Source organism: Cynocephalus volans, chromosome 3 (genome assembly GCF_027409185.1).
Source record: "Cynocephalus volans isolate mCynVol1 chromosome 3, mCynVol1.pri, whole genome shotgun sequence".
In the NCBI taxonomy this organism is placed as follows: domain Eukaryota; kingdom Metazoa; phylum Chordata; class Mammalia; order Dermoptera; family Cynocephalidae; genus Cynocephalus; species Cynocephalus volans.
The window spans coordinates 10,734,680-10,751,587 of record NC_084462.1 but is presented as its reverse complement, the minus strand read 5'-3'; the positions used below and the strand labels follow the sequence as shown (position 1 = coordinate 10,751,587).

Genomic DNA, 16,908 nt, shown 5'->3' with positions numbered 1-16,908 from the left:
CTGCATCTAGTCAGTGCTCAAATGTTTGGGGAATTGTATTGAATCTGGTTTCATGCTATCTGGTTCTCTCCAAAGCCTCCAAAACAGGTTATTAGGAGAACCTTGTCCTAGTAGGGTCATGAAGTTACCCAAAATGAAGATGAAAACCCTATGAGTTGTAAGAAAACATTAAAACCACAGGACTCTTGGTCTTAGAATAAAAAAGACTAGAATTACTGAATTCTCAGAGCCTACCTGATCTGCTAATGATGAGGTAAAAGACTAGAAAGAACACTGAACTATCAGAAGTCATGGGACTAGTCCTGGAGGTGCAACTACTCACCATGTGGCTTTAAGCACATCCAATTTTTTTTTTTTTTTTTTTTTTTTTTTTTTACCACTCCCATACTAACCTGGTAATGCGTCCTTGCTTAGTCCTTGGTCAGTCTTTATCAGTTCAGTATCTTCTGGTATTTTAGCCAGTGAATGTTCTGCAACAGAAAAGGGATAATGGTCGCAATAAAGTCACAGCAATTACCCAAGCCAGGAATGAGACCATCTCCTGACCTAGTCTATATGTTGCAAAACAGCTCTTCCTGTGTTTCCTGGGATGAGGTCATGGAACCCCATTCACCTAGTTCCTCACGGCAGGAACTGGGATATCATCTCTGATACCATATTCTCTCCCTGCATTTAGTCCTTAAAAACTTTTGTCTCCTTCTGAAATGTCTTCCAATTCCATTTCTACTTCTTTCTGTAACTCCCATCACCACCCTAGTCCAGCCCACCTTTATTTTTCTCATGGAATATTAGAATGGGCTCCTAACGAGTCTCCCCACGTCTACTCATAACTCGAGTCATTCAACACTTCAGCAACAGTACTGAAAGTCTAATTTTTACTTTCGACCTTTTAAAACTATTTAAAGTTTATACATACTATTAAAATTATTTTCAAGATGCGGTATTATCTGATTTCTAGTCCATCCTTCCATCTTCATCTCCTTCCCACGCTCCATGACCAAGCCAAGCCCTTTCTTTGTTGAAGGCTTCATAGCACTGCTACGTTTTGCTCACAACGTTCTTCTCGACCACGCCCAATCACCTCAGCTAACTCCTTTTCTTCATTTTTTGTCTTAGGCTAAAGCTTCTGTGTTCTAAAAAGTGATTTAACACTTCACTTTTCTCTAGTCTGGAATAGGAGCCTCTCAAATTTTTCTACTATCCATTTTTAAAATTGCTCATTTATCTCTCTTCCCTTCCACATCTCAAGGCTACAAATCTCTGGCACTTGACACATGAGGATTTAAATTTATGCCAAATGAATGTTAAATAATGAACCTCTTTTTTGTCACTTTTTAGCTCATGAACTTGGTCAACTTAAGTAACTTGGTAGAGCTTCTATTTCAGCTTCTTCTATGGAGAATCTATTTCATTGGGTTGGGTTAAGAATCAACGCCAGGGCACATGAAAATTTCAGCATAGTACCTAACCTACGGTACTAACTCAGTAAACATCAGCTATCATTTTAGGTTTTTTACCCTCGCTTTCTGCAGATAATACCAGTGTCTTCCACACAAAGCCTTTTCAAAGTTCAGAACGGGTAGCTCTTCAAGTCCTTTGCAGCTATAGCTGCTGAGCTATATCTAGGTGACTAATGTCGGGGTGACTGTTGTGTAGGCATGCAACACTTGCAGTCTCTTGGGCCAATTTTGCTACTCACTGCTGGGACTCTAAGTTTTCAGTCCACAGATGAAAGAAGTTTCTCCTAATAAAGCAGAACTACTATTTTTTAAAATGACCTTTTCCTAAATACCCTAAAATAATCACAATTACAATCTAATCTAAGTCCATTAGCTGTAATATGGGCACCAGTCTAAGTAAGACCAGTCCTTACATCACTGCCTTGAACCTCATTTCTTCAGCGTGGGGCTGAGTGGGCGGCACCCACTGAACAACTACCACAGTGTTCTCTTACAAATGAAGCTTTGTGAGCCAGTTTCTTTACATTATCTTATCGAACTTTTGCAAGGGCAGATATAATATCACAGCTTCTATTCCAAGATGTGGAACCCAAAGCTCAGAATAGGACACTTGCCCAGAGTCACACAGGTTACAAGTGGAAGCTCCAAAACTCAAGCTTAGCATTTACAATCCAAATCCTGGCTATGAATTTCAACTGAATTATGTCATATGAGGAGCTATCTGCCCATTTCTATTCCTCCATTCTATTACAGGCTGGAGACTACATTAATTTCCAGCTAGTGAGGAAGACCAAGGATTTACTTCTCACAGTTCAGACTCACAGAAGCGGTAGACCCAGTTACAGAACAATAATTCTCCTTTTCCATGGGAACTTGGGATTACCTTCTTTCACTCCTACCCTTAAACTTGCCCCAAGTTTTACTTACTTTTTATCTCCTCTCTTGCTTTCTCAGAGAGTAATATCAGGTTCATCTCTTCAAAGATGTTAATGGATATGTCCCAGGCAAGAGGTCCTGTATAATACTCATGCAAGAGCAAGGCTAGACATTCCACATTGGCATTGTCCACTTCTAGCCCTGGTAGAGAGCATGTCGGCAATTCTGAAGACTTTTCCTTTAGTAGCTCCTTAAATGTCTGAAATTCTTCCTTGTTTAGCTCCTTGAGGTACCACTGAAGTCCATAGTTGGAAAAGGAGGAAAATTCCATCTTGATTCAAGGCTGAGCGCTCAAGTGTTGGTGAAAAAGTGGACTCTTTGGTTATATGGAGTAAGTGGGACCTGTGAGAAGAGTGACCAGATTCAAAAGGGAATCTTAGCTACTGTCAATAGTGCTGCAATAAACACAGGAGTAGCCAAGCTATGGAGTTAACCTAAGTGTCCAACAATGGGTAAATGGAAAAAAAAAAGTGGTATATGAAGAAAAATACTATTGAAATACTATTACACAATGAAATACTATTCAACCATAAAAAAAAAAAAATGAAATCCTGTTATTTGCAACAACATGGATAGACCTGGAAGACAGTATGTTAAGTAAATAAGCTAGGCACAGAAAGACAAATACCACCTGATCTCACTCATAAGTAGAATCTAAAAAAAAAATGATAACATAGAAGCAAAGTAGAATAGTGATTACCAGAGACTGGGGAGGGAGGAAGGGAAAACTGGGAGAGATTAGCCAATGGGTACAAAATTACATTTAGGTAGAAGGAATAGGTTCTGGTATTATAATTGCACAGCAGGTTGACTCTGGTTAACAGTTTAGTTTTGTATTTTACATAATAGCTAGAGGAGAGGCTTTTGAATGGTCTCACCTCAAAGAAATGATAAATGCATGAGGTGACAGGTACACTAATTACCCTGATCCAATCATTATACAACATACATATGTATCAAAACATCAGATTGTGGGCCAGGCCTGTGGCGCACTCGGGAGAGTGCGGCACTGGGAGCGCAGCGATGCTCCTGCCGCGGGTTCGGATCCTATATAGGAATGGCCGGTGCACTCACTGGCTGAGTGCCGGTCACGAAAAAGACAAAAAAAAACCCCCAAAAAACAAAAAAACATCAGATTGTACCTCATAAATATGCACAATTACAATGTGTCAATTAAAATAAATTTTAAAAAGGGAATCATGCAGCAAATTCTCAAGTTCACATAACTAATCTCAAACTCGCTTGATGAAAATTTTCTATTCCTTTTGCAAAACAATCTGAGAAAAGCCCAACTCACAGGTAATTAGTTGCCATCATATCTGTTTATCCTGTTACTAGAATATAAGTTCTGGGATATTTTGTTGCCTGTACCCTTAGTTCCCAAAACAGTGCCTGGTACAAAATAATATTCAGCTAAATGGTTTTGGGTAGTGTGCTATATTCAAGGAAGCTTGCAAATAGGTTCTTACCAGTTATTGACAACCAGTTACACAGTTTTTAGAACAGTTAAGTCCTGTTGTGCCTGTTAACATAATATCTAGCTACATAAACATAATAAGCAGTTTTGATATTTAAAACTGAGATGGAGGTAGTGGTTACACAGCATTGTGAGTGTAATTAATTCCACACAATGGTATGTTTTAAAATGCTTAAAATGGATATTCTTATATGTATTTTACCACAATTAAAAAAATAATTGTTTTGAAAGTCGTGTCTGATAAGTAACTTATATCTAGGTAATATAAACACTTACAATAAAGCAGCAATTCAATTAAAAATGGGCAAAGGAGCTGAACAGATATTTCTCAAAAGAGGACATAGAAATGGCCAACAGGTACATGAAAAAATGCTTGACATCATTAATCAGAGAAATGCAAATCAAAACCACAATGAAATATTTCACCCTAGTTAGAACAGCTATTATCAAAAGACAGAAAACAACAAATGCTGGTGAGGATGCAGAGAGAAGGAAACTCATACGTCGCTGGCGGGAATATAAATTATTACAGCCATTATGGAAAATAGTATGGAGATTTCTCAAAGAACTTCAGATAGAAATATATAATCCAGCAATTCCACTACTGGGTATATATCCAAAGGAATGGAAATCATGTCAAAGAGATGCCTGCACTCCCATGTTTACTGCAGCTCTATTTACAATAGCCAAGATTTAGAACCACATAATGGAATACTACTTAGCTATAAAAAAAAAAAAAGAATGCAATTTTGCCTTTCACAGCAGTATGGAAGAGCTTGGAGAAATTTGTTAAGTGAAGTAAGCCAGACACAGAAAGAGAAATACGGCATATCTCACTCATACGTGGAAGCTAACAAAGTTGATCTCATAGAAGTAGAGAGTAGAATAGTGGTTACTAGAGACTGGAAAGAGGAGAAGGGAAGGGAGATGGGGAAAGGAAACAAAATTGTTTCAATGCAAACAAAACTGTAGAGAGAAAAGAGCAATGTCTAGTATTCCATAGCAATACAGTGTGATTACAGTCAAATTACTATATAACTTCAAGTACTTAACTGAGAGGATTTTGAATGTTTCTAATACAAGAGGTGAAAAATGCTTGAGATGATGGATATGCTAAATACCCTGATATGATCATTGCACACTGTATAAATGTACCCAAATATCACACTGTATTCCATAAGTATATACCATTATCATGGGTCAATTAAGAAAAAGTAAATGAAAAGAAAAAAGAGTAGAACAGTGGCTGCCAGGCAAGGGGGAGGGAGAATGTGGTGAAGTTGGTAAATAGGTACAAAGTCACAAAGTTAAAGTCAAACGAAGAATAAGTTCTGGTGCTCTAGGATGACTACAGCTAATAATATTGTTTGTACATTTCAAGATAGCTAGAAAAGAGATCTTGAATGTTCTAACCACACAGAAAGATAAAGGTTTAGGCGACTGATATGCTAACTATCCTGACTGGATCATTATATAACGTATGCATGTATTGAAACAAACTGTACCCCACAAAAATGTCAATGAAAAACATATATAAATAAAATGGGCACAGGATCTAAATAGATATTTCTCCGAAGATATACAAATGACTAATAAGCACATGAAAAGATTACTATCACGACAGATTGTCCCTCTCCACCCCCAACTTGTTTTATATGTATGCATTTAGGGCATCTGCTATGTATTGTTTCTCAAAGTTGTTTAGAAGGCTGGTCTATGAGGAGATAAAAATGTAGCACTTGTTAGTACCGTAATGTCCCAGGAATAATGGTTAAATGTGTAGAATTTCCTCTTTTGCTATTATGTGACCTCCATCAGTAGTGATGACCAGTACTAGCTGGCCATTTGGGGCTTATCTGGTTTTCCCCAACCACTACTTTGTGGTAGAAAATAAAGCAATTGAAGAGATGTCATATAATAAAGCATTTTAAAGACCCAGGTAGATGGCAGCTTGCCATTTTCTGAGGAGTAATATTGGAGTGGAAGTTACCTTTGCTTGGCATCTGTGCATTTATAGTAGTTTTCTCTTGAGCCTGACTTGTAGTTACAGAGTGTCTTAGTCCGTTTTGTGTTGCTATAACACTTACCTGAGACTGGGTAATTTATAAAGAAGAGAGGTTTATTTGGCTTACAATTCTGGGACAGCTGTATCTGGCACGGGCCTCAGGCTGCTTCTACTCATGGCAGAAAGTGGCAGGCAGCCGGTGGATACAAGCAGGTCACATGGCCAGAGGAAGAAGCACAGAGAGAGGAGGTGCCAGGGTCTTTTTAAGCAACAAGCTCTTGCGGGAACTAATAAAGCGAGAACTCACTCATCAATCTCCCCTCCCCCAGGGAGAGCATTAATCCATTCATGAGGGATCCGCCCCCAAGACTCAATCAGTTTCCAACACTGCCACACTGGAGATCAAATTTCCACATGAGTTTTGGAGCAGACAACACATCCAAACTCTATCCCAGAGTAAGGTCTTTCTAGCCGCCTTCCTGTTACCAGAAGCATCCCACTAAGGTATAATCAGTCAACACTAATTTTTGCTATTGCTTAGACAGGTTAGGGCAACTGCTTTCTGCTTCCTTGATCTACAGAGACAAACTTGTTCCTAGTAGTTAGTACCTATCTGTTTTTCTGCCTACCATTTTCTATAGGGAAGTTAAGAGTAGTTTGCTAAGATTACTTCAGTTAGTTATGAGTCAAAGGATAAACAGAAGCTGAAATAAAAATTATAAAATACATGAAAGAAAACATTGAAAGAAGAGTTGGAGTGGGTAATGAGAACGTAGAGATACCATCAAAGCAAAGTTCTAGATTTCATAAGTATTTCCAACATTGTTCTAATTTAGTAATTTATCTTGCACTAAAAGATGAGGTGGTATGTACAGGCACAAGTTTTCCCCACAGGATACAGAAAATGGGTCATCACAAATAATATCTTTATGGGAAGCATCTCTCCAAAGATTTCAGAGGTGGCATTCCCTAGACATTTGCCATGGATTGACCAACTGACTAGAGAAGCTAATTTTTTTCTCTGGCTTTCTTTCATTTTCTTCATTTTTTCTTTGCATTCCAAATAGTGCTCTGCTACGATGAATAGCTAATAATATTGTGGCACTATCTGTCTAGTTAATTCGATCCTCATACTCGTGATACCAAGGCTGAGGGTCAGATTTTACATAGGTAACTCAGTTGTAGGAGGGTATAAACTTAAATGCAGGTTCCCAGATCAGAGTGGCAGCTCCAAATTCAAGTCCTATTTCTGCAACTTTCATGGTATGTTCCCTTTGCAAGTAAATGAACCTCTCCCTGAAACTGGGCTCTCTCCCAAGGTTTTTGTGAAGTTTCAGTGAACACTAGTGAAGCAGCTGAAAAACTGGCACAGAATGAGCATGCGAATCCTGAGCAATATCTGTTGTACCAATTACATACTAGGAATGAGACTTCTTAAGCAAAATAGTATGATACGAAAACGAGTACTCTGGCTTAACACACTGCTGGGGACATGTTTTGATTTAGCATAATCTTGCTTATATGAGGGTACTTCAAAAAGTTCATGGAAAAATTGAATTAAAAGATTATATGAATCTTTCCATGAACTTCTGGAGTACCCTTGTATGTGGAATCTAAAAATGTTAAACCCACAGAAGCAGAGAGAATGGTGATTGCCAGAGCCGGGGGCAGGGGAATGGGGAAAAGGGAGATGTTGGATAAGGGGTACAAGTTTCAGTTAGATTGGAGGAATGAGTTTGAGATCTATTGCACAACATGGTGACTACTATTAATAATTTATTGTATGTTTCAAAATTGCTGGAAGAGTAGATTTTAAATGTTCTCGCCACAAGAAAGTTAAGTACACGAGGAAGTAGCTATGTTAATTATCTTGATTTAATCTTTCTACAATGTGCACATCAAAACATGACATTGTAACCAATAAACATATACAATTGTCAATTAAAAATATAGATTTAGGATTTGTTTAAATTTGAAGATGTGTGGGTGAAACTAAGGTATCCTTATATCTAAACTCAGGAACGTCTGAAATTCAGAACACAGGAGATTTTAAAATCAGTCTAATCCAGTCTTTGGAATTCTGAATTAATTTTACCAAAAGATGCAAGATTTCTATTAACTCACCTACCCTCTGGGGGAAATTTTTTCTTTTTGTGCTCCTACAATTGCTTTTCATGTGATTAAAGCATTTATAAGAGTAGATAATGATCACCACCCTTTGATCTGGAACAGAAACCTTGATTGTTCTGTAAACAGAGTAAATACAATTTTTACTAAATGCAGTTTCATTTATCTTTGTCTTTTCATATACATGAATGAATGACCTCAAGTCTGAAATATTTGTAAGATCTGTTTACAGTATTAACTTTTACCAATATTTTGTTGCATGAAAGAAGTGTTCCTTTGTATAGGAAAATGGACTGTAATCCCCCAGTAAAAATGCTGTATTATATAAAAGGACAGGCACAAGTGATGAGAATTTGGACTCGAGAGAAATAGATGGGGGAAAAATACCGCAGGAAGAAAGATTCTACTTAAAGCAGAATAAAGGCAAACAGTCACAGCTATAAGCAGTCAAGAAGATAAAGAACATTGGTTTAACAGTAGAAAAAGAGTCTCCCACATTTACAGAATAAAGGAAAAAATTTTATGCATCCATTGAGATTATATAAAGTATGAAAATAAATGCTTTGCAAACTAGGACTATATACCCTTCCACAAATTGAATTTTTTTTTTACTAATAAAAGCTACAGTGAAAATACATACTGGTGAAACATTGACATATATACATATGTGTGTGTGTGTGTGTGTGTGTGTGTGTGTGTGTGTGTGTGTGTGTGTGTGTATTTTTTTTTTGACAAAGAGCAGGTGTCAGAAAACTTTCTGAAAGGGGCCAGATATTTTAGGCTTTGTGGAGCATTTGGTCTCTGTAACAACTCCCCAATTAGTTCTTGTGGTATAAAAGCGGCCATAGACAACAAATGAGGGAAGCTGTGTTCCAATAAAACTTTATTTACAAAAACAGGTGAGGGGCTGGATTTCACCCATAAGCCAAAGTGTACTGACCCCATAGAGACAGAATAAGACAAGGATATTAGCTATCAGAATTTCTGTTCAGTTTTTACTGTCTCCACTATTATTTACATTCTATACTTCACTAGTATATTTACATTATTTACATTATCTTCAGTAGTAAAACAACCAAATAAAGAAATGAGAGATATAAAAGCAGGAAAGGAAGGTAAAAACAAACAATCTAGACGGGTATGTATACCTAATAAAGTCAAGAAAGTTATTTGAAAAACTTATATGAAGTCATCAAATTGGATTGGTAACAAAGACAGGGAACCAACCTAAATGTCCATCGATGGATGACTGAATAAGGAACATGTGGTATATATACACAATGGAAAATTACTCAGCCATAAAAAGGAATGAAATTCTGCCATTGGAAGAAAAATGGATGAGCTTGGAGAAAATTATGTTATGTGAAATAAGCTTGGCACAGAGGGAAAAATACTGCATGTCCGCACTCATAAGTGGGAGGTAAGAGAGAAAGAAGGAAAGAAAGAAAAACCACAGTGGTGTGTTGGACTTGCAGAGGGAGAGGACAGACCTAGGGTTGAGGAGGAGGGGAGGGGAGGGTTAGGGAGAGGTTGGGTGGGGAACACCGGGAATTTGAGGTGGTGGGCATGCTGATAGCACTGACCTGCTCACCACATCTTGGGCACAGGTGTTGACAGTCAACTCTGTGCTCCATGAATATGTATAATCAATTAAACTAACTAAATAAATAAATAAGGTATTATGTGCATACAAAAATAAAAACTCATACACAAAGTCAAACTGTCTCTGTCTGCAGATAATATGTCCCTATACATAGAAAAGCCTAAAGAAATAACCAAACAACGTAGAGCTGATTAACAATTTCAGTAAGATTTCAGGATACAAAAACACCCCAAAATCAGTAGCATTTTTATACTCCCACAATGAACTTTCAGAAAAAGAAATCAAGAAAACAAGCCCATTTACAGTAGTAACCAAAAAAATAAAATACCCAGGAATCAATTTAATCAAGGAGATGAAAGATCCCTACAACAAGAATTACAAGACACTGCTGAAAGAAATTAAATAGGACACAAAAAGATGGAAAGACATTTCATGCTCTTGGATGGGAAAAATTAACATTGTGAAAATGTCCATACTACCCAAAGTGATCTGTAGATTGAATGTAATCCCCATCAAAAGTACCAATGACATTCTTCACAGAAATAGAAAAAGTGATCCTAACATTCATGTGGAACAAAAAAAGACCATGAATAGCCAAAGAAATCCTGAGCAAAAAATAAGTAAAGCTGGAGTCATAACACTACCCAACTTCAAATTATACTATGAAGCTATTGTAATGAAAACAGTATTGTACTGGCATAAAAACAGACACTCAGACCAATGGAACAAAATAGGGAACCCGGAAGTCAACCCACATACTTACAGCCATCTGATCTTTGACAAAGGCAACAAGACATAAATTGGGGAAAAACTGCCTCTTCAATTTATGGTGCTGGGAAAACTGGGCATCTATACGCAGAGGAATGAAACTAGACCTGTACCTCTTGCCATATACCAAAATCGACTTCGAAATGGATTAAAGACTTAAGTATAACACCCCAAACCATAAAACTGCTAGAAGAAAACATAGGGGAAACATTTCAGAAAGTAGGACTGGGCAAAGACTATGAATAAAACCCCCAAAGCACAGACAACAAAAGAAAGAAAACAAATGGAATTAAATCAAACTAAAAAGATTCTGCATAGCAAGGGAAAAGATGAACAGAGCAGAAAGACAACCTACAGAATGGGAGGAAATATTTGCAAACTATACATCTGACAAGGGATTAATAACCATAATATATAAGGAATTCAAACATGTTAACAGTAAAAAACACAAATAATCCAATTAAAAATGGGCAAAGGAGCTGAGTAGACATTTTTCAAAGGAAGACATACAAACGGCTAGATTCATGAAAAAATTGTCAACATCACTAATCATCAGGAAAATGCAAATCAAAAGCACACCAAGATATCATCTCACCCCAGTTAGACTGGCCATTATTAAAAAGATCAAGAATAACAAATACTGGTGAGGATGTGGGGAAAGGGGAACTTTTCTACACTGTTGGTGGGACTGTAAATTAGCACAGCCACTATGGAAAACAGTATGGAGTTTCCTCAAGCAACTACAGACAGGACTACCATATGATCCAGCAAATCCGCTTCTGGGTATACACCCAAAGGAATGGAAATCACGTTGAAGGGATACCTGCACTCCCACGTTCATTGCAGCTCTATTTGCAACAGCCAAGATATGGAACCAACCTAAGTGTCTATCAATGGATGACTGTATAAGGAAAACATGGTATATATACCCAATGGAATACTACTCAGCCATAGAAAAGAATAAAATTCTGCCATTTGTAGCAGCATGGATGAACCTGGAGAAAGTTATGTTAAGTGAAATAAGCCAGACAGAGAAATACTGCATGTTCTCATTCATAAGTGAGTGCCAGGAAGGAAGGAAGGAAGGAAAGAAAGAAGGGAGGGGGGAGAGGGAAGGGGAGGGGGGAGGGGAAGAGGAGAGGGAGGGAAGGGGAGAGGGAGGGGAGGGGAAGGGGAGAGGGAGGGAAGGGAGGGGGAGAGGGAGGGAGGGGAGGGGGAGGGGGAGGGGAGGGAGGGGAGGGGGGAGGGAGGGGGAGGGGGAGGGGAGGGAGGGGAGGGGGGGAGGGAGGGGAGGGAGGGGAGGGGGAAGGGGGGGAGGGAGGGGAGGGAGGGGAGGGGGAGGGGAGGGAGGGGAGGGGGAGGGGAGGGGGAAGGGGGGGAGGGAGGGGAGGGAGGGGAGGGGGAGGGGAGGGAGGGGAGGGAGGGGAGGGGGAGGGGAGGGAGGGGAGGGGGAGGGGAGGGAGGGGAGGGGGAGGGGAGGGAGGGGAGGGGGAGGGGAGGGAGGGGAGGGGAGGGGGAGGGGAGGGGGAGGGGAGGGGGAGGGGAGGGGGAGGGGAGGGGGAGGGGAGGGGGAGGGGAGGGGGAGGGGAGGGGGAGGGGAGGGGGAGGAAGGAAAGAAAAAAATACAATAATACATTGAACTCTCAGATGGAGAGAACAAATCTATGTTTACTAGAGGCAGCATGCAGAGGAAGAAGGGGGTTGGGAAGATATTGGGTAAAGGGCACAAAGAATAATTATGATGTATAATAATAAATATACTAATAATATTGATCTGATCATCACATATTGTACATGGGTGATGGTAGTCAATGTCGTACCCCCCAAAAATATGTATAACCAATTATGTTTCAATAAAAATAAAAAAAGCATTATGTACATACATACAAAAAATAAATACTCACACAAGGCATATGTGGATTTGAAAGACTTGTCCCTATACAGGTATCTACAGTTTTAGGAAAACTCTGTCTAGAACAGATCATGGTAGTCCAGACTTATTTGATAAGTTTTTAAAATTAAATGTTTATATTTAAACTGATAAGTACGTCCACCTACATATGCTGCTGTGTGTTAGTATCTCTGAACTTGGGTATGCAAAAGAAAATTGGGTTGGTAACAAATGTGACAAAATCCCACCCTAATTCTAATTAGAAAACATGAGGGATCATATATACCACAGCAACTACAGAGATACAAAATGTGTATAATTTAAGAAAGTGACATGTCTGTTCTGAAAGCTTTAAAATGCTATTGCAGCATAAAAACCTTGATGTGGCAAGACAGAAGGTATATTTTCAACATATCAATTAACCTTAAGATAGTCAGCAAATCATCCAAGAAGTCCTGCTGATACTTTTATTGGGACTAGAAGCTCATTAACATCTTTATAAGAAGCCAAAAATAGACAAGAAAATTCTGAAAAAATTGCACTGACTTTGTTGATGTCTGAGGTAGACTTCTTAAGTTTGTTAATTTATCATTAACACTCAAACACTGTTTAATGTGTGCTAGACAGTGTGTTAAACATATGATATGGATTATCTCATTTAATCCTCATAATAAGTGTAAGAATTATGTACTTTTAAAAAAACTTTACATTTATTTATTTTGACAGTTTTTCTGTTAAAACATAATTGATTATAATAACATACATGAGAAAAGGTCACTGTTTCCTAGGGTGTGGATAGCAGATGTCCTAAATTCTAAAGCGTTTGTGTTCATGAATTCCTGCTTTGCATTTAATCCTCAAATAATCTGCAGATGGAACAGAATGTCTCAATCTAATAAAAATGAGACAAATAAGATGACAATGTAATTTAACTCAGAACTCTCCTCATTCCAAAAAAGCCCCAACATTTTAAAGTTCCCTTGCAAAACAAACGGGTATAAGTAAATTTGAAACATGACAAAGAATATATTATATAAAGAGCTCTTCCAATCAATGAAAGTGATCAACAGCTCAATTTATTAAAATGACCAAAGGATTTGAACAGTTCAGAAAAAGAAACTGGATATTGACTTTAAATGTACTTGAAGTCAATACTATTAATAACATAATAAGGATCATAGTGATGTACCAAGCTGACAAATCCGTAATTCTTGATTATATACTGATTTGTTATGAGAGTAGGAAAAAAGGTGCTCCTGTATTAGACAAAGTATAAACTGATGCCATCTCTTTGGAGAGCAATTTGGTAATGGCTATCATTTAAAATGCAAATATCATTAGATACAGCCTTGTTTAAAACTGCAAGACTGAAGACCATTTAGGAGTTGATCAGGAACAGGTGGGTGCATTCAGGCAGTAAAGTACTCTGCAACCTTAAAAACGCTCAACAATCTGCACAAAAAGGTGCCTCAGTCAGTAAGATGTTTAACGTCCCACGCACATATGTAGAACATTGTTGGGTGATGAGCAGAAGATGGATAACTGATGAGGAGAGGGGTACCAAGTGCGGGAAGGAAGGGAGACACTCTATACCGTCTCATATTGTTTGCTTTTTCAAATGAATACTGAAAGGACCTCCCATTTAAAAAATACTTTTAGTGACAGCTAATAGAAATAAGTGCATTTCACCAAAACAATTGAGATATTTTTACCATTACCCATCTAGGAAAAATTAAAACAGTGCAGATGAACATTACTGACAATGGAACATTGAAGTTTATGCACTGGGTTACTCAAAGCAGAAACCTAGAAAGAAAAGCTTTTCTACATATTCCTATAAATATTTAGGAAAAACATTGGTGATAAAAGGAAAAATACATTTTTAAAAACAGGTTCGAAAGGTTATATCCTATTAAAACGTTTAGAGATCTAAGGTACAATATAAAGACTAAAGTTAATAAAATTGTATTAGGGATTTTTGTTAAATAGTAGATTTTAGCTGCTCTTGGCACCAAAAGTATCTGTGAGATGACAGATTATGTTCATCTGTTTCACCACAGTAACCATGTTTCCATCTGTATGTGTTTCATATTGTCATGTAACAAACTTCAAATATACACAGTGAAATTAAAGAAAGGTTAAAGGTTAAAAAAGGTTATATCCTAACCACAGGGCAATTGAAATTTTCTTGGTTCCCCCTGCCCACTCCAATTTAACATAAAGTCACCCAAATACATAGGGATTCAAAATTAAAAACAGAAAAAAAAACTATTGAGTTAAGCAATTAAGACAGGAAGTCTATTTCAAAGAATGAATTTCAGACTGTCATATCTAAACGCTTTTAAATACACAATTAGAAGTACACATTTGTCTTGCTGCACCAAACAATCTACCAGAGATGCTGGAGAAACAGGGAGAGACCCATGGCTGTAAAAAGCAACAGAAACCTCAGGGGTAGGTAAAGAAATCAGTATGGTCTAGAGAAAGTTACTTTATTTTTAGTATGAGGTGATTGAGCAAGTTTATATGCTCAGAGCGATGAATAAATAAAGGGAGGAAAAGCAAAGAGAAAAGGGAATGAGTACTTACTCTTTTGCAGGTCCTTTCTTGGGTGACTTATAGTATCTCATTTAAACTTTACATAAGCATATGAATACATAAAGAGTATTATTGTCCTCACGTCACAAAGTCCAAAGCTGAGGTTTTAAATAGAATAGGTTGCTCTATGTTTTAGGAAAAACTCACTTTAATGCCCACCTGATTGTAATGCTTCATCTTTTGCAATACATCACACAGTGGCAACTGATAAATCAAACTTAGAGATGAGTGGATGGGACTAGAGCTCAGGTGGAAGGATTAACTTGGAATAGGCAGACACTTTCTCTTGTAAAATCGGGTGGGTGAGTAGGGATTGGGGAGAAGATAGGAAAATTGCTCCAATCCAGGCAGGATGGCAGATTGGAGAGATGTAAGTGAAGACTGATGTTTAAGGTTATTTTCTGAGAATGAATGACTTGCCTAAAGCTTTCACTTTGTCTCTATCTTCTTACACTTCCTACCTCCCACTACACCCCTCTCCACAGGTATCTTGAATAACTATAGAAGCAGGTAAGAGCACAGGACTTGAAATCAATTAGACCCAGTTTTGAATATTGATTCGCCACTTGCTATCTTAGGTAAGCCATTTAACGTATCTGTGGCTCGGTTTCCTCCCGTGGTAAACGGGACAAACAACACTCGCAGGATTATATAGCATTTCCATGACTAAGTCATAGTTAACATATTATTAGCACAATTAACACAGTAACACCCCCTGGAATCCCACCAAATACGGAGCAGACATTAGCTGGTCTTGAGATTTGAGTCCCAATACTCCCTACTCTGCCCTCTATCTTAGATCTAAAATCTGGAAAGAGTGAGGGACTTACCTAAATATCACAAACAAATACATACGTTTTGGAGGTAGACCTTCTCAGCAAAATGGGAAAATTGGATTTAGTTCTTTCAAGGAAGTCTTTGGTCCCTAGGCTCTGATTAGGCTAAGGGGAGACCGTGGGGCACACAGTAGGACCAACAAATACGAGGTTCTAATCGGTCATGAAGAAAGAAAGGAGAGAGAGAGGGCTGGGGACAAAAGAAGAAAAAATATTCACCAACTTGACTCCTCGCCTCCAAGCTCAGATCCCACTTTGGGCCAACTGGCAACCACTGACAAAAAGAGAGGCTACGCCCAACTCCACGCCCACGTGGTGATAGTCTCTGGGGAATCCTGGGTTAGTGAGGTTGTTGCGGCCCATTGGCTGCAATGGGCTCTGAATGGCCAGGCCCAGGGTAGAAGTGAAACAGCTGTTTTCTACACCTGGATGCACCACTCATTCCGCTTCTCTGGATAAAGATGCTTTATTTATCCTTTACACAGCTGTGCTTAGGACCACTGGATGAGTACAGCTTTCACCTGTTTGTCCCAGAAAACACTAGGGGGTGTGTGTGTGTGTTAGGTGTTCTTATTTTACACAACCTGGAAATTACACTTGGTATTTAAAAAAAATTTTTTTTAATTGCAAATTGACAAATTATAATTGTACATATTTATGGGGTACAATGTGATGTTATATTTATACAATGTGGGATGATTAAATCAAGCGAATTAACATATTCAAAATCTCAAATGCTGATTTTTTTGTGGTGAGAACATGTGAAATCTAACAATTTTGAAATACATCTTATCATTAACTATAGTCGCCCTGCTGTGCAATAGATCGTAAAATTCATTTCTTCTATCTGAAGGTTTGTATCCTCTGATCAACAGCCCCGTATTCCGTTCCTCCCCCCCAGTATCTGACAACCATCGTTTTACTCTGCACTTCTATGAGTTCAACTGTCTTGGATTCCACATATAAGTGAGATCATGTGGTATTTGTCTCTCTGTGCCTTGCATTTTTCATTTAGCATAATGTCCTTTAGGTTCATCCATGTTGCCACAAATGATGTGATTTTCTTCTTCTTAAAGGCTAAACATTATTCCATTGTGTCTATATACCACATTTTTTTTAAAGCCCATTCGTCCATAGATGAACACTTAGGTTGGATCTGTATCTTGGCTATTGTGAATAATGTTGCAGTGAACATGGGAGTGCAGAC

General features: G+C 38.3%; 1 protein-coding gene across 1 annotated transcript in view; it reads right to left on the bottom strand.

The window, feature by feature from the left end:
* Nucleotides 1-16,064, bottom strand: part of NLRP5 (NLR family pyrin domain containing 5) — a 61,732-nt gene extending 45,668 nt beyond the window's left edge. Inside the window, 3 exon segments of the mRNA XM_063089926.1 lie at nucleotides 393-470; nucleotides 2,388-2,771; nucleotides 15,956-16,064. Of these exon segments, the coding sequence (XP_062945996.1) occupies nucleotides 393-470; nucleotides 2,388-2,771; nucleotides 15,956-16,064 (571 nt within the window).
* Between the last annotated feature and the right edge of the window lie 844 nt (nucleotides 16,065-16,908).